Consider the following 24,877-nt stretch of genomic DNA (forward strand, 5'->3'; position numbering starts at 1 on the left):
GGCCCGCGGCTCTGGGAGGCGGCCAATGACTGCACTCGGGTAGAGCCGCGAGGCCAATATGGCTTCCTGCACCTGGTGACGGTTGAAGAAACGGTGTTAGGTCTCATGGAGAAGACCCGGGGCGTCGAGGTGAGAGGGAGAGGATTTCTCGCGACTGGGAAAGGGAACCCCGAGAGCCTCGCACGGGCGACCGTTCTTTAGGCCTTTTAGCGACGCCTGGAGGGTGGAGAGTGGAAGGATGGATAAACTGAGGTGGTTAGGCTGAGCAGAGCCAGAGGCGATTGGCGTGGCCTTTGGCTCCCACACTGCTGGGGCCCACGTCCGGCGAGTGGTTGAGGGCGGAACTGCCTCCCCGGCCTGGGGGAAAAGGGAACTGAGTTCAGGATCTCCAAGCTCCTGAATGTTCTTCGTCCTCCCTCTCTCGGGGTCGTATCTTTAGGGATTGGGAGGCCCGTCACCTCCTGTGGGGACGTGAAGGGCTTGAAAGTTTAATAAAAACTCCGCGCCTGCAGCGTTCACGTGCGTGATCTCCTAGTGTACTCACAACAATCCTGTGTTACTGTTTCGTTGTTAGGGTTAAAGTAGCCGAGGCTTATAGACAGGTGGTGACTCCCCAGGAAGACCACACAGCTGGCAAATGAAGGACATGGGCACTCAGTCCGTCTGTCCGGCTCCGAAACTTCCCGCGCTCTCCTCCAACCTGTAACCCATGCTCCCTTGAATCCTTTGGCTTCTGGTCACCTCCTATTTAAATGCGGCCTCTTTTCTAGTACGTTGGCGTGTGTAGTTGTAAACCCAGAACGGAATAGCCCAAAACTTCTATAAGGGCGAAGGAGAAGAAGAAGAATAGCTCGCGCTTGTAGAGCTGTCACTACCAGCTGGAAACAGAACTAGGCTTTGCATATGTCAGTCTTCACACCAGCCCTCTAAAGAAGGCGTATTGTCGCCGTTGCCCTGATGAAGAAACCGAGAGCAGCGAGGTTCAGTATCTTGCACACAGTCACAGAGACGGGTAGAGACGGGATCCAAACCCAGGCAGATCTGGTTTTGGAAGGCCCGTGCTGTTAGCCAGTAATGATGGCCAACACGTATTGACCACTTGCTACTTGTAAGCCGTTTGGAGTGCTGTACTTGTCTTCCCCCTATTTCTCCCGCAAAGCTTCTGAGAGAGGTGGTGTTATCCTCATTTACAGGTGTGGGAACTGACGCACTGAGGGATTGACTTGCTGCAGATCATACAGGTAGTAGTCGGCAGTAGAGACAGTATTTGAGCCCTACGACCTCTTCTACTACATGCCAGTCAGGTTGATATGCAGGATCTCATTTGCGTTTCGCATCCTGTCCGCCAACTATGTTTCTTTTTTCATAGATGAGAAAGTTGAGGCCCACAGAGGTTAAATGACTTGCCCAAGGACCCACAGCTAGTGAGGATCGGAGTCCAGAGCTATGGTCCATACCACTGTGCTAAGACTAGCGTGTCATCTGCTTCCCAATTCCTCCTTAAGGCAGTCTGCATCCCAGATTAACTTTTCTGTGGCTGAAATGGTTTCTGAATTGAGATTATTTTGGTGTACATACGCTGAAGGGGGAAGAATGATTTTCCAATATACGTCTTCCCCAGGAAGTCTTTACGAGATAATTTGGAGTATTTTCACATCATTGTATTCTATTTGAATCATGTTAAAAGGTCATCATTTATGAATCCACAGGAGGAGCTTGGTAAATTCCTAATACGTACTTTCTGTCTCGTTAAGCTATTCTGATGAGTTGCGGTTAAGAATTGTACAAACAAGAGTAAGGAGCCTGGTGTTTGCTAAAGGGGTACTTGATTCTGCCTCCCACTTGGCTCAGAGGTGTTGACTTGACCAAGAATTGGAAAAGGGAGCTGAGAGCCCACCTGCAGCTTCCCTCTGCATACACTAAGTCAGACCTGATTTCTCCTGCCTGGTTTGTATCTTTCATTAGGAAGCTCCATCTTCAGAACCTATGGAGGAGGAAGAGGAAGAGGAGGACGATTTGGAGCTCTTTGGTGGCTATGACAGTTTCCGGAGCTATAACAGCAGTGCGGGCAGCGAGAGCAGCTCCTATCTGGAGGAGTCAAGTGAAGCAGAAAATGAGGATCGGGAAGCAGGGGAGCTGCCCACCTCTCCCCTGCATTTGCTCAGCCCTGGGACTCCCCGCTCCTTGGATGGCAGTGGTTCTGAGCCAGGTGCTTTGAGAGTGTCCCCTGAAGATGGGGAGGTTTCAGGAGGCTGTGGAGGAAGGGGGGCGGGGGGAGATATAGGCCATGTGGGCAGAGCCATCCAGGTGTAAGGAGCCGTTTGCTCTGATGTCTGAGGGCCTGTGACAGAGACACAAGTACCCCAAGTAGCCCCAAAGGGTATTTCCTCTGCTGCAGTCTGATTTCAAATTGCAATTTCCTTTGTTCTTTCCTACAACTATATTTATTTGGAACGTATTAGATGCCAGTCATTAATATGGGGCTTTTACATTTGGGTGAGTAGCTGGTTGATTTTGAAACCTGGATGTTGAGAAGAACACCTAAAATGTTCTGATTACTATCTGGGGAAGGTCAGGGAATAGCTTGTGGGTTGGATGTGAGGTGTGGGGGGAATACAGAATCCAGTGACCCCCGAGGGAGAGGATTACTGATGACAGTTCCCATGGATCATCTGGAAGCTAGTTACCTTCTGAGCTGTGATGCTCGGACAGATGCTGGACCCCTGTGTCAGGGCCTCCAGTGTGTGGACTGCCTGTGAAGACAGGCTAGATGTCTGTGAGGATAGTCCTGTCCCTTCGTGCCTGAACTCTAATACTCTGCCACTTGACTCTTCTTTTCTACCAGTGTTCTCCCACCCCCACCCCTGCCTTTTTTTAATTATTTTTTTTTATTTTTTTTATTTCTCCCTTCTGTCTTCTTCCAGCCATTCTCTTAGAATCTTAGAACTTTGGAACTAGAAAGAACCATTAGAGACTGTGGAGTTCAGGTGTTCTCTAGCCTGGCTGTACATTAGGATCACCTAGGGAGGTTTTAACAGACTACAGATGCCTTCGTCCCACCACAGACCAGTTAATTAGAATCTCAGGCTGGGTATTTTTAAAGCTACTCAGGTGATTCTAATATGATGTCAGGCGTGAAACATTGATCTAGTTCAGTGTCTGTATAGATGAGAAGAAAAGATACCCACAGAAGTTAATGGCATTTTAGCTTCTCATTTTCTTCTTTACAAACTTTCCAATGCTCACCTGTTGCCCTGTGGATTTGCCTTAGCTCCACTATTGACATATAACCGAGGGATGCCAGGCAGCTTACCTCAGGCAAAGCAGATTCAGTTGTATACAAACCTTGTCCTCCTGTTCCAGGCCTGTCAGTCTGAGTGGGGGCTTGCATTCACCTGGTCAATGTGCTGTTCGGGTTTTGAAGGGCCCATCATTTTGTTTGATCTGGGGTGACCGTATCAGGTGGGTCACGTGCTAAGTTCTCTTCCCAGCTGTCTGTGAGATGTGTGGTATCGTGGGTACAAGGGAAGCCTTCTTCTCCAAGACTAAGAGATTCTGCAGCGTCTCCTGTTCTAGGAGCTACTCCTCCAACTCCAAGAAAGCCAGTATCTTGGCCAGATTACAGGTAAGAGGCAGTTACTCGGAAGACCTTTCCTGGGGCCCTGGGAGCTGAGACAGGAACACCCACCTGGCTGATGGCAAAGGGGCCAAGAGAGCTTTGGAAGGAGTTTGCTTGTGGCTGTCTGAGGTTGTAAATTTCCTGCTATTTATTATGCTCTCAAAATTTAGCCTGCAGGGGAATCAATTTGTAAATTACACACTAATAGAGGTGCCCTTCAATCCCCACCTTCCCCTGCCCCCAGGAGTCTAATGCCTTTAGTAAGTTTTAAAGAAAAGAAGAGCCTTGGGGGAGTCTGGTGCCCTTTGGTCTTGGCCTCATACTTTTTTTTTTTTTTTTTTTTTAAAGTTTGTTTATTTTGAGAAAGCTAGGACTTGAGCAGGGGAGGGGGAGAGAGAGGGAGAGAGAGAATCCCAAGCAGGCCCTGTGCTATCAGCGCAGAGCCTGACGCCAGGCTTAACCTCATGAATGGTGAGATCCTGACCTGAGCCAAAATCAAGAGTCAGATGCTTAACCAGCTGAGCTACGCAGGTGCCCCCGCCCCATACCTTTATAAACGCTCTGAAAGGAAATTAGGAGACAGGCATATGTTTACCAGCTACGGTGGGTTTAGGAAGTTGATGCCTGGTCTCTGACTCCATGTCATAGGCAGCCACCTAGAAAGTCTTACTAATCTTTAGTTAATTATTGACATTCATAGAAGTTTTATAAATGGATTCTTAAAGAGATGTGTTGTCTCACCCACACATTAGTTGAGAAGTGTGCTGAGGTTCAGAGAGGAAGAGGGACTTACCTAAGGTGGTTCTGTTGGGGGAGCAGCAGAACTGGGACTGGAATGTGCTCTCAGGCGCCTAACGTTGTGTTGTGTCCTGGTAACTGTGGCCACCGTCCATGACACCGGTTCTCACACCTTGCCTGCACGTTGGGATCACCTGGAGAGTGTTTAAAATATTAATGTTTGGTGCAACTTTTTTTTTTTTTACGTTTTTTTAAATTTTATTTTTGAGACAGAGAGAGACAGAGCATGAATGGGGGGAGGGTCAGAGAGAGAGGGAGACACAGAATCGGAAGCAGGCTCCAGGCTCCGAGCTGTCAGCACAGAGCCCGATGTGGGGCTCGAACTCGTGAACCACAAGATCATGACCTGAGCCGAAGTCAGACACTTAACCGACAGAGCCACCCAGGCGCCCCTGTTTGGTGCAACTTTTGATCTCGGGGTCATGAGTTCAAGCCCCACATTGGGTGTAGAGATTACTAAAAAAAAATAAATAAACAAGCTTTAAAAGAAGTAGTAACAAAGTATTGATGCTTGGTCTTACTCCCAAAGATTCTCATTTAATTGGGATGGAGTGTGGCCTGGACACATGGGCTTTATTATTATTATTATTATTATTATTATTATTATTATTATTGTTTTAAGTAATCTGCACCCAACATGGGGCTCTAATTCCTAACCCTGAGATAAGAGTCTCATGCGCTGCCTCTACCACCCTAGCCAGCCAGGTGCCCCCTGGACATAGGGGCTTTAAAGAGCCCCACCCAGGTAATTGTCACGTGCAGCAAAGCTTGAGACCCACTGCTCTGACATTTATTGAAAGTCACAGTAGACCATGTCTCCTGCTTTGTGCTTCTGTATACTTTATCTCTCATTTTTGTGCATAATCGTTGTTTCCCTCACTGTGTAGATTTTAGTTTAGGGCATAGAAAAATCTCTCTCCTCAGTGACCTAATAAATAATATTGTTAATAGCTACAATTCAGGGATACTTGCTAACTGAATCCAGCCAACCAATGCTCTCTTAAAAATGAATTTTTAAAGTTTCCTATTTTATTTTTTTAAGATTTTTTTCCCCAGAGAAATCCCTACACCAAACATGGGGCTTGAACTCACAACTCCAAGATCAAGAGTTGCATGCTGTTGGGGCGCCTGGGTGGCTCAGTCGGTTAAGCGTCCGACTTCAGCTCAGGTCACGATCTCGCGGTCCGTGAGTTCGAGCCCCGCGTCGGGCTCTGGGCTGATGGCTCAGAGCCTGGAGCCTGCTTCCGATTCTGTGTCTCCCTCTCTCTCTGCCCCTCCCCTGTTCATGCTCTGTCTCTCTCTGTCTCAAAAATAAAATTAACGTAAAAAAAAAAAAAAAAAAAAAAAAAAAAGAGTTGCATGCTGTACTGACTGAGCCAGCCAGATGCCCCTTAAATTCCTATTTTATTTTATTTTATTTTATTTTTTATTTTTTAAAAAAATTCCTATTTTATTATTTTTTAACGTTTATTTATTTTTGAGAGACAGAGACAGAGTGCAAGTGGGGTAGGGGCAGAGAAAAGGAGACAGAATCTGAGGCAGGCTCCACACTGCCAGCACAGAGTAGAAGTCAAGACGTTTAACGGACTGAGCCACCCAGGTGCCCCTATTAATCTTTTTTTTAATGTTTATTTATTTTGAGCAAGCAGGGGGAGGGGCAGAGGGAGAGGGAGAGAGAATCCCAAGCAGGCTCCTAGCATGGGGCTCAGTCTCACAAACCGTGAGATCATGACCTGAGCTGAAATCAAGTGTCAGACACTTAACCGACTGAGCCACAAAGGTGCCCCTTAAATTCCTATTTTAAAGGCTCAAAAGGGGCGCTTAGGTGGCTCAGTCGGTTAAGTGTCCGACTTAAGTTCAGGTCATGATCTCGCGGTTCGTGAGTTCAAGCCCTGCGTCGGGCCCTGTGCTGACAGCTCAGAGCCTGGAGCCTGATTTGGATTCTGTGTCTCCCTCTGTCTCTGCCCCACCCCTGCTTGCACTCTGTCTCTGTCTCTCAAAAATGAATAAACGTTAAAAAAAATTTTTTTAAAGGCTCAAAAATTTTTAGTAACTTACTCAAAGAAGTTACAAATTGAAGAGCCAGGACTTTTCCCCGGGTCTGTGTAAACTCACATTTTTATTTCACTGATCTTTTAAAATAAATTCTCTGGGCCTTTCTGATCAGTGCTTAAGTTACAAGTTGTAGACTAGATTAGTGGCCTTTCACTCTTGGGGAGGCCCCGTGGAGCATCTGATGAAAGCCACAGACCTGCTCTAGAACATTCCCATATGTGTACAAAATGTTGCCTCCTAGACCTCTGTGAAGCCCACTGTCTGCCATAAATCTGTGGGAGCACCTGATGAAGGAGATGGCTGAGAGTTGAAGCCACTGGGAAAAGTCCCTGGAGGAAGCAAAGGCTTAAAAGAAAAGATACAAGTGTCCCTCCCTGCCCTGTAGCTCCAAGTGACCTATCCCTCCGCATTTGAACAATAGCTAAGCACTTACTGAATGCCAGGCATCAGACAGTAACTCACATCCTTGCAGCCCCCCTTTGAGCCAAGCATTGTTATTGTTATGCACTTGATTTACAAATGAAGGAACTGAAGAGGTTGAGGGACTGAATCCCAGGATTTAAACCCAGACCTTCCAGATCCAGCGCTCCATTCTCAGCCATTAGGCTACCCACGTGCTCTCCTCCCTCCAGGGAAAACCACCTACCAAGAAAGCCAAAGTCCTCCACAAGGCGGCCTGGTCTGCCAAAATTGGAGCCTTCCTCCACTCCCAAGGGACAGGACAGCTGGCAGATGGGACGCCGACTGGGCAAGATGGTAAGACAGCAGAACACTGGTGCTCAGAAGCTGCCAAGGGGTTGGGAATGGGGTGCCAGGCCGGGGCTGGCCCTGCCTAGGAGCCGGGAATGGGAAAAAAGGGCAGCTACAGAGTGTCCTGCCCCAGGCTCACTGTGGACTGCCATCTTCCCTATTTGGTAGGGATTGTGCAAATTACCCCAGAAAATCCCTTTAGTCACTTCTGAAGTACTAGGACCCCTACTCTTGATAGTTCAGAAAGCCAGAATTTGCTGCTTTTCTTTTGTATTGCTCTTAGCCCTGTGGCTTCTGTGTCCCATGGGCAGTGGAGACCCCTGTCTGGTTTGGAGAGGGGTGGCGGGATAAGGAAAGTAACCTGAGTGTGCGCAGCAGTTTCTAAGCGTGCAGGCAATAAGCAACTCTGCTCTCTAGGTGGTCTGTTTTTGGCTGTAGCTGAGCTCTAGACGCACAACGGTTGGAGGGGCCTAGGTGTGTGCCCCTCCCATCCATTCCAATGGGCTGTGACCAATGAGAGGTTGAGGGAGGTCTAAAGAATTTAAGCCCAAAGGCCTTTGAATTTCCTTGTCTTTTCCGGGGAAGAAAGATCAGACATTTCCCCCTGAATGCTTCCTCTACTCCTGAGAGTCTGTCACCCTTTGGATAAGGTCCAGGCCTGTTCTGATGGCCACCAGTGGGGCAGGTATGGGGCTGCCTGGGTGGGGAAGGACCTGCTTCTATGGCTCCTGGGCGTCAGGTTCCAACTCTTCTCTTTCTGCTCTGCAGCGCTGGTCTTGGGTTTCGACTGGGGGAAGTTCCTGAAGGATCACAGTTACAAAGCTGCTCCTGTCAGCTGTTTTAAGCATGTGAGTGTCCTGGAGATGGGGGGCAGGGGAGCAAGCCGGGAACTCGGGTGCTCGCCACCTGTCTCACCCGCCAGCCTCATAAGCGTTCCAAGCTGGGCACTGGCACCAGAGAGCGAACAGTGATGAGGTCTGGGTGGGCGCAGTCCAACTTTGCCACTTGCTCCGGTTTCCCTCTCTGTCCACCTTTTTTTCAGAGTCCTCCCACAGACCCTCACTGAGGCCTTCTAGCACTGCGTTTCCTCTCTGAGGTCCTCACTCTGCTTGTTTACGCACTGGAACTTCGTGCTGGAAATCCTTTCCTTCTTTTTTCCCCTGTGTTCGTGTTTTCCCATTGAAAGCTTGGTGCTTCTGGACTGCCCTGAGCCCCCGGGTTCCTGGGAGGCAGATGTGGATGCCTCTTGGAGCCCATTTCAGCACAGAGAAGCCCCAGAAGAGTGAGGCCAGGAGGAGGGGTGGGGTGCTAGGCCTGGAGTGGAAGCGCAGGCAGCACGTGCAGCCTGTGGTAGCCTGCGGGCCAGGGAGCCGCCTAGAGCCACGCTCTCCTTTGGCCTTTCAAACCAGTTTGCTAACACCCAGGAAGTCAAGGAGGAGGCCTCTTGACTCGTGGAGTCCTCTGACCAGAGTCACATCCTAGCAGCTCCTGGACTCCGGGTGGAGTGCCGTGGACATGGGACAGTAGGAAAGTGTCACTCTAGTCTCACTCTAGTCCAAGGCTCACACCTTCCTTAGTAGGAAGCTCTTTTGCCCTGAGTTTTCACTGCAGGGGAATTCTGTCACAATTGCACTCAACACACCGGATTTGATAAGCTCTGCCAGGCCGGCCCCTTTGCGCCTGGGTAGCATAACGGTTTCTAGATTCTGTGACAGACCCATTCTCTGGCCAGAGAGGTAGAATGGGATACCCCGAATAGCTTAAGCCAGGGCTGAGAATGAAAACACGGTGAATTTCTCCAAAGGAGAATCAAGATGCTCTTGGTTCAAAGTGAGGTTTAGATATCAGGGAAAAGCCAGCAAAAATGGTCCGCTGCTGATGGAGAGCATCTGAAGAGGAGAAGACGAGTTGGAGAGGTAGAAAAAGAATGTGCCAGAAATAGTGTGTGAGTAGACCACTGTGAGAGCCGGCGTGGTGATTGCTGAGACACTACTGGCCAGGCTTGAGTGAGGATTGAAAGAGGTGGTATTTGTGCCAAGGACAGTGCCTCGCTGGCACTGCGATGTGGCGAGCGCTAGGAGGTGTCATCACTGGCACACAAACTGTCACAGGTGTGCTATACCCAGGATGATACGGTGAGGAGGCGGTCCTGTAAAGATCAGTACTTGGGGATGACTCTGGATGTGTGACCACTGCACCGGCCCTCCCCTCCCATCGCCCCCACCCCCACCCCATGCCCTGAATCAGCTCTTTGAGGACAGTGGACTCGTTTTGCTCATCTCTTCATCCCTAGTCCCATGCCTGGCTTGGAGTGACAGTGATGTGAGAAGTTGAGAGGCAGAGAAGGCCACAATGACTCATGAGGCCAGCCACTCTTCCCTGTTTGCTCAGGCAGCTCACTGTCCCCACCCCCCCCAAATGCTCTTGTGCCCACACAGGTCCCACTGTATGACCAGTGGGAGGACGTGATGAAGGGGATGAAGGTGGAGGTGCTCAATAGCGACGCTGTGCTCCCCAGCCGGGTGTACTGGATTGCCTCTGTCATTCAGGCCGCAGGTGGGTATTCCTCTGGCCAAGGCAGGGTCTGAGTTTGAAGACTGACATCCCCATACGGCGGGGGGGCAGTGTTGCAAGCAGAGGTTGGCTGCATCAAACACAAAGCCCACCCACTGGAGTTTCTGCCTCCCTTCTTGGCTTCCAGGAGGCCACAAAGCATGGCAAGTTTAGAAACTCCCCCTTTTAAGTTTTTTCCCAGGAACAATCAGGCTATAAAAAATTAACTCTCATGCGGTGCCATACTGCTTTCCCAGGACATGACATGGGTTTGTTTTGGCTGTGACCGTTGTGGACAACAGGGACCCCACTTGCCTGGAAGGAGTTCTTGGAATAGGAGTCAGTTTAGGCTGGAAAAGAGGGAAGGCCTGAGAATATACCTTTCCCCATCCCACCCTTCCTCACTGGTGCCCTTTCCTTCTTTCAGGGTACCGGGTGCTGCTCCGGTATGAGGGCTTTGAGAATGACGCCAGCCATGACTTCTGGTGCAACCTGGGAACAGTGGATGTCCACCCCATTGGCTGGTGTGCCATCAACAGCAAGATCCTGGTGCCCCCGCGGAGTGAGTTGATGAGAACATTCCCTGTCCTGGTTCCTGCAGAACCCATGGTAGAAGGGGGCACTTTTGTCTTAGGTTAGACCAGAGCAGAACTCACTTGCCAGCCTGCTTCCTGTCCTCCCCAGTTCCAGAGGCCCCGGGGCAGACAGGTGGTACAGCGGGTTTTAAACATGTGATTGCTGGCCTGAAGAGGCAGAAATCAGTTGCTCTGGCACCCCCTGTTGGCGGGAGTGTTGCCAGGCTTTGTAACGAGGATTCTGCTGTGTCTCCACAGCCATCCATGCCAAGTTCACCGACTGGAAGGGGTACCTCATGAAACGGTTGGTGGGCTCCAGGACGCTTCCTGTGGATTTCCATATCAAGGTCTGGCAGTGAGCCCTTGGGGTCTCCTAACTGATCTCCTTCCTGCCCCTCTCCCATTTTCTCTGTCCATGCTACTCACTGGAGTATTTTCCCAAAGACTCCCTTGCTTGACAGTTTTTAGCAGCTTCATGTTTCTTTTGTTGTTGTTGTTTTAATTTTTTCAATATTTATTTACTTTTGGGAGAGAGAAAGACAGAGACAGAGTGTGAGCTGGGGAGGGGCAAAGAGAGACACACAGAATCTGAAGCAGGCTCCACGCTCTGAGCTGTCAGCATAGAATCCGACGCAGGGCTTGAACCCATGAACCATGAGATCGTGACCTGAGCCAAAGTCGGACACTTTGACTGAGCCACCCAAGCGCCCCACCAGCTTCCTGTTTCTCAAGGAAGGATGTTGGTTGCTCTCTCCCTTCCCAGTTTAGTGTCAGCCTCCTCACCAATCCCGATTGTGATCCAGCCACGTCAGTCATGTTGCTTTATCTCCTGTTTGCTCCTCCAGATCCTTACCTTTGCTCATAGCATTTTCAAAGAGCATTCGTTGCATAGATTTTAAGTACATGGATACAAGGAACTGTGGGAATACAGACCCTGTATTTAGGACTCTCCAGTCTGGCAGAGGAAAAAAGTCAAGCACAGGAATAATTATGTGTGTGTGTGTGTGTGTGTGTGTGTGTGTGTGTGTGTATTTCTATTTCTATATATACATTTTTTACATTTTTTAAGTTTAAGTCATCTCTACACCCAACTTGAGGCTCGAACTCACAACCCTGAGATCAGAAGTCACATGCTCTGTTGACTGACCCAGCCAGGCACCTCTAAGCACAGAAATAATTATAAATAGCCTTGATTATGAACCGGAGGTGTGCCTCCAAATCATCGCTGTGGCTTTTGATTTTAATTTTTAAAAATTTAGTTCTTTAACTTAAAAAATCACACACATGGTAAAAATTCAAAGGGAGTACAGGATTCATGGTGGAGACTTAGTCTCTCCCACCTCTGTATGCCAGACCTCCTGTTGTGGGGCTCGCTCGCATAGGGGCTTAGGCTACCTCTGAGGCTCCTGGTCGGTGCTCACAGGTGCATTTCCCACCTTGCCATGGTAAGCTTCACAGCAGTGAGCAGGGGGACGCAGAGCAGGTGCTGCCGTGACACGTGGCTGAACTGGCCTTGTATCAAGGAAGTCTTCATGGAGAAAAGGCATTTGAATTCTACCCTGATGGGTAGGGTGTGGGTGGTATGGAAGCTAACAGCTGAAAATAGGGAAGGAATAGAAGTTGGGCCCATCTCATCCAAGGTACCGGATGCCTGGTGAAGAGGTTGCCACCGCCTGGCTGGTGGAGAGTGGGCCTTTGGTAAGGAATGGTTCCAGCAGCTCAAGGAAGCATTCGCTGGCTTTTTTCCTAAAGTAGAAATGAATTTTCCTTTATTTGATCTTGTTGGGTACCATCCATTTGCTCTTTATTTCTCTGTATTTTGCTAATTTATCTTTTCATATCCCCTTTCCAAAACCATAAGCTTTGTCTCCTCTGCTTCTCAGAATGCCTTGCATGGGTGATGGATTCGACATTTGAAATTCACTCAGCTGGCCTTTGTCTGAAGGCAAGGCAGATGGTCGTGGGTGGTGCGGGCCACTAGTGTCATCAAGGTGGCCTGTTCTCTGCTCAAACTAAAATGAGCTTGATTTCTCGGTGGCAGAGCATGGTTCCACGTGAACTGGTCAGCAAGCACATAGTGACTAGGTGTCACATACCCAATCCTGCAGTGGATACGGAAGCAGCTGCCTCTGAGGTTTGGCAGCAAGGAGGATAAAGGGGGTGGGTTTGTAAACGAATCCCTGATCCACATCCAGTCCCGTTCCGTGGATGCCCGCAATATGATAAGGGCCGGAGTACAATGTTTTGAATGAAATGCTGAGTACAGTGTCTTGAATGAAAGACCCACCAGCCAAGGCCAAGGGTGTGTACATGTGTTTGTCAGGCGAGAAAAAAAACATTAACTGAGCACTAACTCTGTGCCCAGTTGTGTGCGTGGAGCCGAGGAGGTAGAAATGAATCCTACCAAACCCGGCTTCTGCCCCTACTGGGCTCAAGTTCTGGGTGTCACTAACCAAAAGGGGCACCGAGGTGGTATTGGGCTGTGGGCTGCGCTGGGTGGGTGCAAAAGAAAGGAATGACGGGAAGGGCTAGGAGGGGGAGGTGGCCCAGAGGACCCCAACCCAGGCCTCACCTGAGTCTCCTAAATGAGCCAGTCAGGCAGTCCGTCTGGGAGTGTTCCAGGCCTTGAGCGGAGGGGTTAAGGGTCTGTGGTGTAGGACTCTGTCCGCTTTTCCTGGTGGCTGCTTTGTGATCACTGAGGCGCTCCCCCTCCTGGTGGGCTTTGAAATCGCACTGCTCAGCCCGCTCCAGGGCTAGGCTGGGTGGGGCTGGAAAAGCCCTATGGAGCTCACTGGTCCCATTTCCCTGCCCCAGGCAGGCCAGCATCAAAGTCACAGTGAACCAAGAGAATCTCCTACCCCTTATCTGTGGCCTGCCATCAGGGCACTAAGGACAGCTTGTGGGTATTTTGGTCCCCATCCCTTGCTGGGTCAGAGCAGCAGCCCAGGGAGTTCAGAGCTATAATTTGACATTTGGAGACACAGGGCTCTGGACACGAGGGTGGTATGTGCCATCTGCCCAGAGGTGGCAGGAAGTGGGAAAGAGCACAACTCTGGACCCTAGGACAGTTGCAAGGCTCAGCTATGGCACCAATGGCTCTGGGTAAGTGCGGCTAAGTCACCTGAGCTCTCTGGGGTACCCGTTGCCTTAGTCTGAAACGGATCTCGTAATTGCCATCATATTGACTGACTGGCCTCTTGGTGCGTATGTTGTAAGCTGTGTGCTGCTCCTTTGTATCATTCTGGGGAATTAGGGCTCCAATTGGCGTTCCCGTCCCACAAGGGTTGAACTTGGTGGGAAGGGAAGGCTCATCTGCTCACTTCCTGGACTTAGCGTTGAGTATGGTTTTCACACACCTTCCCTGATCTCTGGTTACTTTTAAGAGACAGAACGGGAAGGTGGGGCGGTGGGGAGGGTCTCCAAGACCACAGCAGGCCTGTGTTCCGATGTTGCAGATGGTGGAGAGCATGAAGTACCCTTTCCGGCAAGGCATGCGGCTGGAGGTGGTGGACAAGGCCCAGGTGTCACGGACCCGCATGGCCGTCGTGGACACAGTAATTGGGGGTCGCCTTCGGCTCCTCTATGAGGATGGCGACAGCGATGACGACTTCTGGTGCCACATGTGGAGCCCCCTGATCCACCCAGTGGGTTGGTCACGGCGCGTTGGCCATGGCATCAAGCTTTCAGGTTAGCAGAGCCCCAGGCCAGCGCGACACGGGTTCTGCTGCCCCAGGGCCTAGGTAGGAGCATCTCCATACCCCACAACAGTCCTCTGTGGTAGAGGTGAGCATTTCCATCATGTAGTTGGTGACAACAAGGTCCAGAGAGGTTGGGTGATTTGACCAAGGTCACTCAGCTTGTAAGTGGTATGACTGATCTGAACCCAGAGGCTGCAGACCCCATCCTCTCCCATGTGATGTGGGAAGCATCTGGATCTGAAGGGTTCAGTAGTCCCTACAGAGAGCTCCTGATGTTTTCTGTCTTCCGGTCTGGGGGGATAGGCAGGTAGGGGGTGCTGAGATACAGGTTAGAGCATATGCAGGGCAAGCTCCACATTTCTGGGGATAGTATGGAGGTGGCCCTGTTGGCAGCCTTCAACTCCCTTCTCTCCCTTGCTCCCAAAAGAGAGGCGCAGTGACATGGCCCACCATCCCACCTTCCGGAAAATCTACTGTGATGCTGTTCCTTATCTGTTCAAGAAGGTGAGGCACGGCCCTTGGAGACTTTTCGTCTTGTCCGTAGGTCCATTCCAGACCTTGGGACCCTGGGATGTTCCTTTCCTTCCCCCGTCTCCTTCCCAAGCCTATGGCAGGTGAGGCCTGCTCCCCCACCCTCCACCTGGGCCACCCAGAGATTCCCCAGCTGCCCCGTTCCTTTCAGGTTCGAGCTGTCTACACGGAAGGTGGTTGGTTTGAGGAGGGGATGAAACTGGAAGCCATTGACCCCCTGAATCTGGGCAACATCTGCGTGGCAACCATCTGCAAGGTGAGCCTGGGCCCGACCCTACAGCCTCTAGTGCGGTTTTCTGAAGCCTCTGAGGTGGCTCCGAGCTCTGCACACCTTCCCCACTCCGGCTGCTCCTGGAGTACCGGACTTTTGTGAGGAGAGGGCTCATCTGCTCCTTGCTCAACATCTGCTTTCGTGTCGGGTCCGAGGCACAATGGACAGGTGCTTATCGAACACCTGGCCTGAGCTTGGTCCTGTGTCAGGTGTAGGCCCTGCGCCGTCAGCCTCCTTGGAGGCTTTTCCGCTGCCTCGTGTCCTCTCCTCTGAGGGCTGGGGCCACAGCCATGCTGACTTTGCTGCATACTGTACGTTATTGCTGCAACCTGAGGAACAAATGGCCCCTGGGGGACATGCTGATTTGTCCATCCAGCCAGACTTCTCCACGCTGGGCCCGTGTGCCCATCACTGAAAACACTGGCAAAAAGATGTAGTCCCTGCAGGAACAGCATTTGCTGTCCAGTGAGGAAGGTAAATAATGTCACATGTACGGTTTACAGGGGCACTGAGTGCTCCAAAGCAGAAGCTCGGGGAAAGCCGAGATCTAGCTCTCCGCACACCGCTAATCTGCCGGCTCTCTAGCCACCTGCCCCTTGGATGGGGGTATAGCTCATGATACCATGGTGTCTGCCTTCTCCCCACCCGCTAGGTTCTCCTGGACGGCTACCTCATGATCTGTGTGGACGGGGGGCCTTCCACAGATGGCTCAGACTGGTTCTGTTACCATGCCTCCTCCCACGCCATCTTCCCAGCTACCTTCTGCCAAAAGAATGACATTGAGCTCACACCACCTAAAGGTAAGACCGGCCTTACAGTCAGAAAGGGTAGAGTGTGGCCACAGGCCCAGATTCCTGGCCAAGCCAGACCCTGGGGCTTGGAGTCTCAGAGTGGATTGGAAAGGTGTCTGAGCCACCCAAGGCCAACACTACCAGCCCTTCCACTGGGCTGACCGGGCTCTATGACTAGCGTGTGGCTTGGTGAGCAGAGCTCCAACTGTTCCTTTGGGCAGTGAACAACCTGTACAACAGGACCATGGTCCTCGAGCAGGTACCAGCCCGGGGAGGAGAGAAGGCTGCTGGGGAGACTCCAGGCTGGGTCCTGATCTAGTTGCAGGTGCCCCTTCGGCATGTGCTCCTTTCTTGGATTCCCTCCTGCCTCCCCTCCTTTCCCTCCACGTTTATACTTTCTGCTTCTCCAGGCTACGAATCACACACTTTCAGCTGGGACACCTACTTGGAGAAGACCAAGTCAAAAGCAGCTCCGTCGAGACTCTTTAACATGGTAAGGAAATTGACGAAGCACGGGGCCTGGGTGGCCCTGCCTGCTCTCAGGGGTGTTAATTCCAACCCCCTTCTCTTCCCTCGAGTCAGTACTGCGGAGACCAGCCACTCCTGGGGAGAAGTCCCAAACTCTGCCATGGGCATTCTACCTAACAGTCGAGCCGGTCCCTTTCCCGGAGGGACTGGTGCTTGGGAGCAGAGGGCAGCGGGATCGCTGTCAAGGGACCCTTCCCCCAGGCGCTCCCAGCCCATCGCCTCTCCCCAGTTGTGCCCCACCGGGGCAGGGAGCTGGCCGTGGTCACTGCTGCTTCCTCCCATCCCTAGGACTGCCCCAACCACGGCTTCAAAGTGGGCATGAAGCTGGAGGCCGTGGACCTGATGGAGCCCCGGCTCATCTGCGTGGCCACGGTGAAGCGGGTGGTGCATAGGCTCCTCAGCATCCACTTTGACGGCTGGGACAGCGAGTACGACCAGTGGGTGGACTGCGAGTCTCCAGACATCTACCCCGTCGGCTGGTGTGAGCTCACCGGCTACCAGCTCCAGCCACCCGTGGCCGCAGGTCTGGGCGCTCGCGGCCCCAAGAAGCTCTTGACGTTGCTTTCCTTTTTCCTTCCTGCCGGCCACTCCCACTGCCCCAGGCCTACCTCATTCTTTGGCATGAGATCGAGGAGTCTCCTGGACCACTTCTAACTAGAGTGGCCCTCGTGTCCCCACCTCCCGTTCCTGACTTCTCTGTCTCCCTCTCCCTCTGGCCTGCAGAGCGCCTTCCTTGATCTTGCCCACTCTGTCATATGCTCGTGCCCTTGTGCACACAGGTAAACCTCCCAGGTCCCTCGGAGCAGCCCTGGTGACGAGGGTGGGAAGAAGGGACAGCTGCTCTCCAGTCCCTCCCCCATTCTCATTGCCCAACTTTGGCTTTCCTTCTCGGGGTGTCCCGTGTGTAGGGGAGGCAAGTGAGGGGTGGGCAGGGGGTCTTGGGACGTGCCTATACTTTGTTCTCTTAGAACTCTCTTCTTACCTCTTACTCTCATCTTTTAACAGAGCCGACCACACCTCTGAAGGCCAAAGAGGCCACGAAGAAGAAAAAGAAACAGTTTGGGAAGAAAAGTAAGTGATGCACTAAAGCAGTGCTGGTGTGGGGCCTGGGACCAGCTGGGCCTGTGTCCCTGGACGTAGAGCAGGAGTCACCACTTAGGTAGCACCCTTCTCAATCCCTCCATCTCCTCTTCCTTGCCCTTTGGCCCCAACATACCTGTCAGCCTATGTCTTAAGGGACCCGAGGACACACAGGGAGTCTTCAGTCTCTGGCACTGGTCAGGATGGCGAGGAAAAAAGGCAAGAGATTGTAATTATAAGCGAGAAAGGGGGGAGGGATCCCCATCTCTGCTGCCCTGTGGTCAGAGTCGCTGCAACCCCGTCGGCTGTTTGAGAGTATGAGGTGTGGAGGGGGTGGCGGTTTCTCCCCAAGCCTGTCATTCTTCCCTTGTGACACTCAGGGATGAGAGGGCAGCCACTGAACTTTGGTGTCATCTCCTTAGGCGAGGCCCCACTCTTAACAGATCCTGAGCCCTGTGTGGGCTCAGCTTGAGGGGACAGCAGGTGGGGCGGGGTAGGGAGGAGAGAAGGTAAAGCCATCCTTCAGAGCCACTGGCGTGTGGCCGTGAGGTCGTCTCCACGATGTGGCACCATACACAGAAGAGGTTGTCCAGAAATAAGGAGGAAACAGACGGGGTCCCTGGGTGGGATTAAGGTCGTATGAGGGTTTGGGTTTGATCACATGGGAAGACCCTGTACCGTTCACAGTAGTGGGGCTGCGAAAGTCACTTCACAGGTGAAAGAAGGAAAGACCGGAAGAGGGAAGGAAGCTCCGCAAGCAGGACGGGGTGGTGGTAACCCCCTACTGGAGAGAGCCTCTCTGAGCCTTGGGCACACAGCTCTGAGGGGCAGCGTCAGCGTTCAGGCCCTTGGTTCCCCCAGATTGGCTCTTCTGGTGTCACCGCCCCTGCTCGCCGCTGGCTGAGACCCGGCCTTCAAGCCGCACGTGGATACCGCCTCGTGCTGGGTTTAATTCTGTTTTTATTCAAAGGGAAAAGAATACCACCGAGCAAGACCCGGCCCCTCAGACAGGGGTCCAAGAAGCCCCTGCTGGAGGACGACCTGCAGGCCGCCGAGAAGATCTCATCGGAGCCTGTTCCTGAAGAGAGTAAGAGCCTCCCGGGCGGGACCAAGGCAGGGCCGGCCCGCGCCAGTGCTCAGAGGCGGCCCTTCTCCTTCCCCACCTGGGCACAGAAGAGGAGAGTCAAGTGTGAAGGGACTTCTCTGGGCACCCAGCAGTCCTTGTTGGACCACTGGGCCTGGAGAGCTTCCCAAACACCCACCCCCGACTCTGAACGGAGCCGCACGCCTCCAGCCGGGCCCTCTCCGTCTCTGCGGCCCGCCCCGCGGGGGCAAGGCGCCATTCCCGCCTCCCCGCCACTTCCTGAGGGCCCCCCTTCATAGGGAGCCAGAGCCTGAGCCCCCTGCCCTTCCGGGGTTTCACGCACACTCACTCTGTTCTCCCCGCCCTCCCCACCTCCCTTCCTCTTTAGTCATTGCTGTGCGTGTGAAGGAAGAGCATCTAGACATGGCCACAGCTGACAAAGCCCCGAGTCCAGAGCTGCCTGTTCCCATCGAGAACATCAAACAGGAGACAGACGACTGAGCCTTCCCCACAGCCAGCCCGGGGCTTCTCTGTTGCTACCGCCCCTCACCCCACCTTAGTTGGGAGAACGAGCCTTTTTTGCCTAAGTTCTGCCGGGTGCTGTGAAGGCCAGGCCCCCGAGGACCTCTGTCCTCCTCCCTGGCGAGGCCTGACTGACTGGCACTGCCTGAGGCCTCCGCGTTGGTCTCTGAGTGTCTCCTCCAGCTAGAGTTCCCAAAGCTCTTTCTACAGCAACCTCCCTCCACACCCACCACACCCCTCGGCCGCCGGGGTCGGGGGCTGCCCCCCATCACACTGCAAGACAAGTCCGTGAAGGGTGTGTGTGTCTGAGCGAGTCCCGTAATAAAGGCCTGGAGCAGCTCTGAGGGGGAGGCCGTTGCGGGCTGGTGGTGGGGGGCGTGGGTGTCTGAAAGCAGCCACGTGGAGCAGCCTCTCGCCTCTGGGGTTGGCACCCTGCTTCTCACACCCTAGGGAGATCAGGGAGCCGTGCAGGCACCCAGCCCTGGCATCTAAGAAGCAGTGACCGGGATACAGGTTTCGGTGACTTGTGGGATGACCTTGACCCTGTTTTTGCTGTTGACATGAGTACTGACCCCCATTTCTTAAACAGAACGGTGTAGAAGTGGAGTCTGCTCCCCAGGGGGCTAGCGGGGACCTGGGGAGGCGAGGACCACACAGGCCCCTGTGCCACTTGGGGAGCTGGAGGAGGGGGCTGCAGAGGCAGCAGGGCCGGAAGGGAGACGGCCGCCAGAGCTGTGCTTCACCTGCTCGGAGCCCAGCTCGGCTGGGACCTGCCCTTTCCACCCCACTTCTCTCCTCCTTGGTTGACAGGGAGAGAGTCGCGGGGCCTCGGTGAGGGGCAGTGGTCAGCTCTGCTGGCTGAGGGGGCCCTAAGGGAGCCCCTGGAGGAAGGCAGATGAGGGTAACGGGACACGCTTCCTGGCTCCCTGTCCTTTCCTGTCCATGCCCCTCTCTGATACTACATTTTAGAAGTTCACCTAGTGTCTGCCCAAATTTCAGTTGCTTTCATTTTTCCCCGTTAACCTCCTTGGAAACTGTCCCCTCCCTCTGTCTCTCCAATAACTCTTCGCAAATGTTAAGGTGGGGCAGCTGACCTTTATTTCCTGTCTTTGGGTGGAGAGGCGCTGCCAGGTGGGTTACTGTGGGCGTCCAGCTGCCTCTGAGCTGGTCAGGCTGCCACCGCCTGTGCTTGCTGGGTAGGGTGCTGGCTGTGCATTTGCTCAGGACCTGGGCTGTCTGGGCTTCCCCAGAGATGGGGTGACCCGCCTAAGCGAAGCTGATTTCCAGTCATTTCTTCCAGAGAGAATTTGATCCTGACTCCTTTGCTAAAGGCACTAGGAAACCCCGCCTGCTGTAGAAACCAGGCCCAGAAAGTGGCCTGTCCCTGCAACCTGCATTCCCCAGAACGTGACTAGATTTGGAACCTGTGAAGATCAAGGACAGAGGGGCCATGCCCTCCCCTGCTATTACTCACACCCCAGACCTGGGCGGTGATGGGTCAGTGGTCTTAGACCCCTCCACCCCACCTCCAGGAGGAAAACAGCCTGGGTATGCACTTTGGCTCTGCTGTGCACCCACGGAGGGCTTGCAGGGTCATGTTCCCAGCTGAAGCTAGCTCATCGCCCCCAAAGCCCCTGCAGTTTGGAGGGCCAGCTCCGGGGCTTCTGGGGAAACTGGACCATATAGGATCGTAACCTTTAGCTCCTTCCTGGATGAAGAAGTGATGCCTGCACGTGCCCCAATAAGGACGGCAGGGGCGGAGGACAAGTCTGGCTGCCATTCCAGCCCTCAACTGGCCTCCCCGGACTTCCTGAAGTCGTTTGTCCGATTTCCGTTTCTTAGAGCAGAGTGTATTGTGATCGGGCACCTCCCAGGATCTATTACGAAGGCTGGCTTCACACAGGAGGACAATGAATAAATGCTGCCTGTCATCTTTTGAGTGCCCCATCTCCATAGCAACCACACGCTGGATGATCCTTCTTTACATTTCTGCCATTCCTCTCCTGCAAAACCCTGAGTTCCCCAGAGGCTGGGCCTGTGCCTCGTCTGCCCCAGTGGCCTGGTCCTAAGTTACCCCAGTGAGTGTGAGCGCGTGACACGAAAATGTGCGTAACTTGTGTTGCTGGGGCCTAAAGATCTACCTCATCCATCCTGGGTGGAGGTGTCTGTTGGCTTCGGAGATGCTTACACTCCAGGCACGGGACCAGCTTTGCACCTCAGTTGCCCTTGGAGGGAACTGGTCTGGAGTCCTGGGGGCAGGGGGGCTGCTGGCTGGGAGATCCTCCTAAAGCACCCCTTCCCCGCCCCGTGCCACTGCTGCCTGATCTGCAGTGGCTCCCTGGTGCGGACTGGACCAGGTGCAAACGCACACACCCCCGTCACCCAGTCTAGACACTTGGCTCTACTCGAGGGATGGGGGCAGCAAGGGAACTGTCATTCGTAACAGCCTCAGGTGCTAAGTCAGACACGTTTACACAGCTTAGTTCGTCTTCACAGGAGCCCTGAGGTGCATGTCAACTCCATTTTACAGATGAGGAGAAGGCTTATCATACTAACTTCGTTTCTTAAATTCACAACAGTAAAATGACAGCAGTGGAATTAAATCCAGGGTGGTCTGCTGTGTTACAACTGGTATTCATTCATTCAGTCATTCATTTATTCTCCTTTCTGAAGCATCTTCCACATGCCAGACCTCACGCTAGAGTTTGGGGCCTCAAAAGAGACCAAGGCGGGCGTGGTCCAGCCATGGCCATCAGCAAGGTGAACACGCCCAGCCCAGAAGAGGGCCCAGGGCCCTGTGTGACCCTTGAGGTCAGGGTCCTTCTCTTCCCACTCCACCCCCCCCCCCCCCTTTTTTTAAGTAGTCTCCACACCCAACATAGAAACAAGATAACGAATCCCACACTCTACCACCTGAGCCGGCCAAGCACCCTTGGGCCCCTTATCTTTGAATTCCTTTGTATTCCTGGGAGGAAACCGCCAAAGTAAAAATGAAAGACCTATGTAACGCCAGGGCTAGCGTTCAGGGGATTATCTCCATGTCCGAGGGGTTGGAGGAAGGGGACAGCCTCAGACATACCGATTCCTGCTGCAGCCCGGATGCGGGGACAGGGAGTCAGGATTGCGGGGTCTTTCCTTTTAACAAGCCCTGGCCTGCAGCTGGGCCCGTCAGCTTCAGCTCCTGAGCCAAGCTCGGCCTCCACACGCCCTCCCCCGGGGCCGCTGTCGGGAGGGAACGCTGATGCTGTTCGTTAGCCTTAGCCGGAAGTCCCTGCCACACGGGTGTCAGCCGAGATTAATGCCACTGTCATTGACACCAATTCCAGATCTGATCTCAAAGGCACAATTGCTCACCTTCAGCTTGGGGCTGTAGCAGTTCCTTCCTCCCAGCCTACCTCACAAGGAACACTGAATGGTGTAACCCCCCCAAAGAAGATGTACCTCAGAGTGAGACCTTAGAAATAGGGTCTTCACGGAGGTAATCGAGTTAAAACAAGGTCATTAGGTTGAGTCCTTATCCAGTATGACTCCTGCCCTTAAGAAAAGGGGGAATTTGGACTCGGATCTGGCAGGAAGACATGAAGGGACGGGGGGAGGTTCCATAGGATCTCGGACAGAGACTGCATGGTGCCACCACAAGCCGAGAGACATCTGGGGCTACCAGAGGCTGGAAGGGGCACAGAAGGCTCTCCCCTGCAGCCTTCAGAGGGAGCACAGCCCCACCGGCGACACCCTCATCTCAGACTTCGAACCTCCAGAACAGTGAGGCAAAAATGTCTTGTCCTGAGCCGCCCAGTGTGTGGTACTTTTTTACAGCAGCCCCTGGGAACTGATACACCTTCTAATGGACCCCAGGCCCCCCAAGTCTTCACCACGCAGGTCCAGAGGCAGGCTGAGCCTTCGTCTCCCCAGGGCCCACTTTTCTGTTCTCATTTTCCCTCTTAGGACCGGCCTCTCCCCTAGAGCCCCCACTGCCCCCCCACCACACAGCAGCGGTTCCCACGGGCAAGGGCACCCGGATCCTGCTCCCCCTTCTCTGACGTGCTGCGTAACTTGACTACAACCGGGGGCTCGAGGATGTGAGCATAAATGTCAGGCGGGTGATGGAACGACACGGAGCGGGGTCCAGCCCGTGGCCGGCGAGCAGTGGGAGGCCACGACGGCCCCTGCGCTCCTGCTCTCTCTGTCCCAGGTGTGAGCTGGGCCCTTGAGGTCGGGAAACTGTGGGATCAACGATGATCCGGCAAATACGGTGACGGTGGCATTACTTTTAGGGACACGTTGGGTCCAGGTGTTCTGTGGCTTATCGGAAAGGCCCGTGTCCCACAGGATGAAATTGTGCAGTTGTTTCCTCACAAACCCATCTGGGCCCAGCCAGAGGTGGGGGAGCTGAGGAGCGGGGACAGATACGACCGAATGGAAACAGCAGAGTCATTGCCCAGGTCTGGAACCACATGAATCGGGACCAAGAGAAGTCAGACCTCTGCTACCCCGGGGGCTTTGGAACCTGACCCACCCACCGAGGCCTCCCACCAACCTGCCAACCTTGTCTGCTCTCCACCGTCTCCCCTTCCTGGGGCTGCTCCTGGCACTGGGCCTGGCGGCCGGCGTCCGCTTGGCCTTCCTGGCAGCCCAGCCTGGGCAGGTTTCAAAAACAGTCGTCGCAGCCTTCACCCTCTGGCCGTGGGCACTGGGAGGGCTGGCACACGTGGCCCCCACACGCAGGTTCAGCCCAGTGAGCCACCTGAGGAGAGGAGAGGAGATCCTCAGGAACCGGCAGCGAGGGCACACTCTGGAGGGAACCCTGGCCCAGCCCGTCACCGATTAGGGGACCCAGAGCGAGTCACTTCAAACCTCAAATCCCTTCTCTGTAAAAAGAGGATAGGAATAGTAATAAATAGTTACAGAGGGCTTAGGGCACTCCAGACAATGTTCAAATCAACCTATATATGCTAGCTGGCAAGGTAATCCTTTTTTTTTTTTTTTTTTTAACTTTTTAATGTTTATTTTTGAAAGAGAGAGAGGGAAAGAGGGCGAGCACAAGCAGGGAAGGGGCAGAGAGGGAGACACAGAATCGGAAACAGACTCCAAGCTCCGAGCTGTCAGCACAGAGCCCGATGTGGGGCTCAAACTCAGGAACGGTGAGATCATGACCTGAGCCGAAGTTGGACGCTTAACCGACTGAGCCACCCAGGGACCCCGACAGGGTAAGTCTTACAAAGAACGCCTATGAGGTGGACAAAGTTCCTGTCATCCCCTTCACAGATGAGGGAATGGCACAGAGAAGTCACCAGGCCCAAAGTCAATCGCAGAGAAGGACTTGAGATCTTTTTGCTCTCCTATGAAATCAGTGACATGCCCACAAGTATTTGTTAGGCTCCACCCCCCCAGGCTGGGTGGATCTCATTCCCGCTTTGTTGATGAGGGAATCCGGGCCCGGACAAGTCTACCCCAAGCCTCACGCACTTCTGGCTCCCCCGGGAAGGGCAGGGGGCTCTGGCGGCACCCTCCCCCCGGAAGCCGCAGGCTGGCGCAGACATGGCGCCCTGCGAAGAGGGCGGGGGCCGGACTGAGAGCAGCGGGTGGGTGTCCAGCTGGGCAGCTCACCTGTGCAGCGGGAGCAGCTGGCAGTCGCAGTGGAAGGGGTTGCCGCTGAGGTCAATGAGCTCCAGCTGGCTGAGATGGGGCAGGGCGGGCACGGCCCGCAGCTGGTTCTTCTGTAGGTACAGGCTCTGGAGCCGGGGTCCCAGGCCCGAGAAGGCCCTGGGAGAAATCTGCAAGGAGACGCCAGGCCTTGGCGTGAGCTCCTACCGGGCCCGTCTCACCCCTAGGCCCGGGAGGTAGCCCCGTGCTCTCCCGGCAGAGGGGAGGCGGAGAGCCCAAGGCGGCCGGGGCAGTAAGGGCCGTGCTGGGATGGAGACCCAGGCCGGTCTGATCCCAAAGCACTTGCCCTTTGCACGCCACTCGGAGGCCCAGTTCATGGTTCTTTCTGCTCTGCCCGAACACGCCCCCCCTAAAGGCA

General features: G+C 53.6%; 2 protein-coding genes across 3 annotated transcripts in view; one reads left to right on the top strand and one right to left on the bottom strand.

The window, feature by feature from the left end:
• Positions 1–20,794, top strand: L3MBTL2 (L3MBTL histone methyl-lysine binding protein 2). 2 transcript variants are annotated; one of them, XM_060656251.3, is made up of 17 exons: positions 1–129; positions 1,966–2,209; positions 3,492–3,625; positions 7,105–7,228; positions 7,991–8,070; positions 9,661–9,778; positions 10,203–10,337; positions 10,609–10,697; positions 13,806–14,037; positions 14,476–14,552; positions 14,731–14,835; positions 15,503–15,650; positions 16,052–16,134; positions 16,458–16,692; positions 17,175–17,240; positions 18,220–18,336; positions 18,722–20,794. In XM_060656251.3, the coding sequence occupies exons 1-17, from the start codon at positions 106–108 to the stop codon at positions 18,832–18,834; spliced, it is 2,124 nt and encodes a 707-aa protein (XP_060512234.1). In that variant the 5' UTR covers positions 1–105; the 3' UTR covers positions 18,835–20,794. The 2 variants fall into 2 exon arrangements, with proteins under 2 accessions (XP_060512234.1, XP_060512236.1); XM_060656253.3 differs by having other exon boundaries at positions 20,156–20,794.
• CHADL (chondroadherin like) overlaps positions 18,182–24,877 on the bottom strand; it is a 14,229-nt gene continuing 7,533 nt past the window's right edge. The window contains exons 4-6 of the mRNA XM_060656250.3: positions 24,463–24,629; positions 23,401–23,599; positions 18,182–18,412 (exon numbers count right to left, since the gene is read on the bottom strand). Coding sequence (XP_060512233.3) covers positions 18,386–18,412; positions 23,401–23,599; positions 24,463–24,629 — 393 coding nt within the window. The 3' untranslated portion in view covers positions 18,182–18,385. The remainder of the gene's footprint in view (positions 18,413–23,400; positions 23,600–24,462; positions 24,630–24,877) is intronic.

This window comes from Panthera onca, chromosome B4, assembly GCF_046562875.1.
Source record: "Panthera onca isolate mPanOnc1 chromosome B4, mPanOnc1 haplotype 2, whole genome shotgun sequence".
Classification (NCBI taxonomy): domain Eukaryota; kingdom Metazoa; phylum Chordata; class Mammalia; order Carnivora; family Felidae; genus Panthera; species Panthera onca.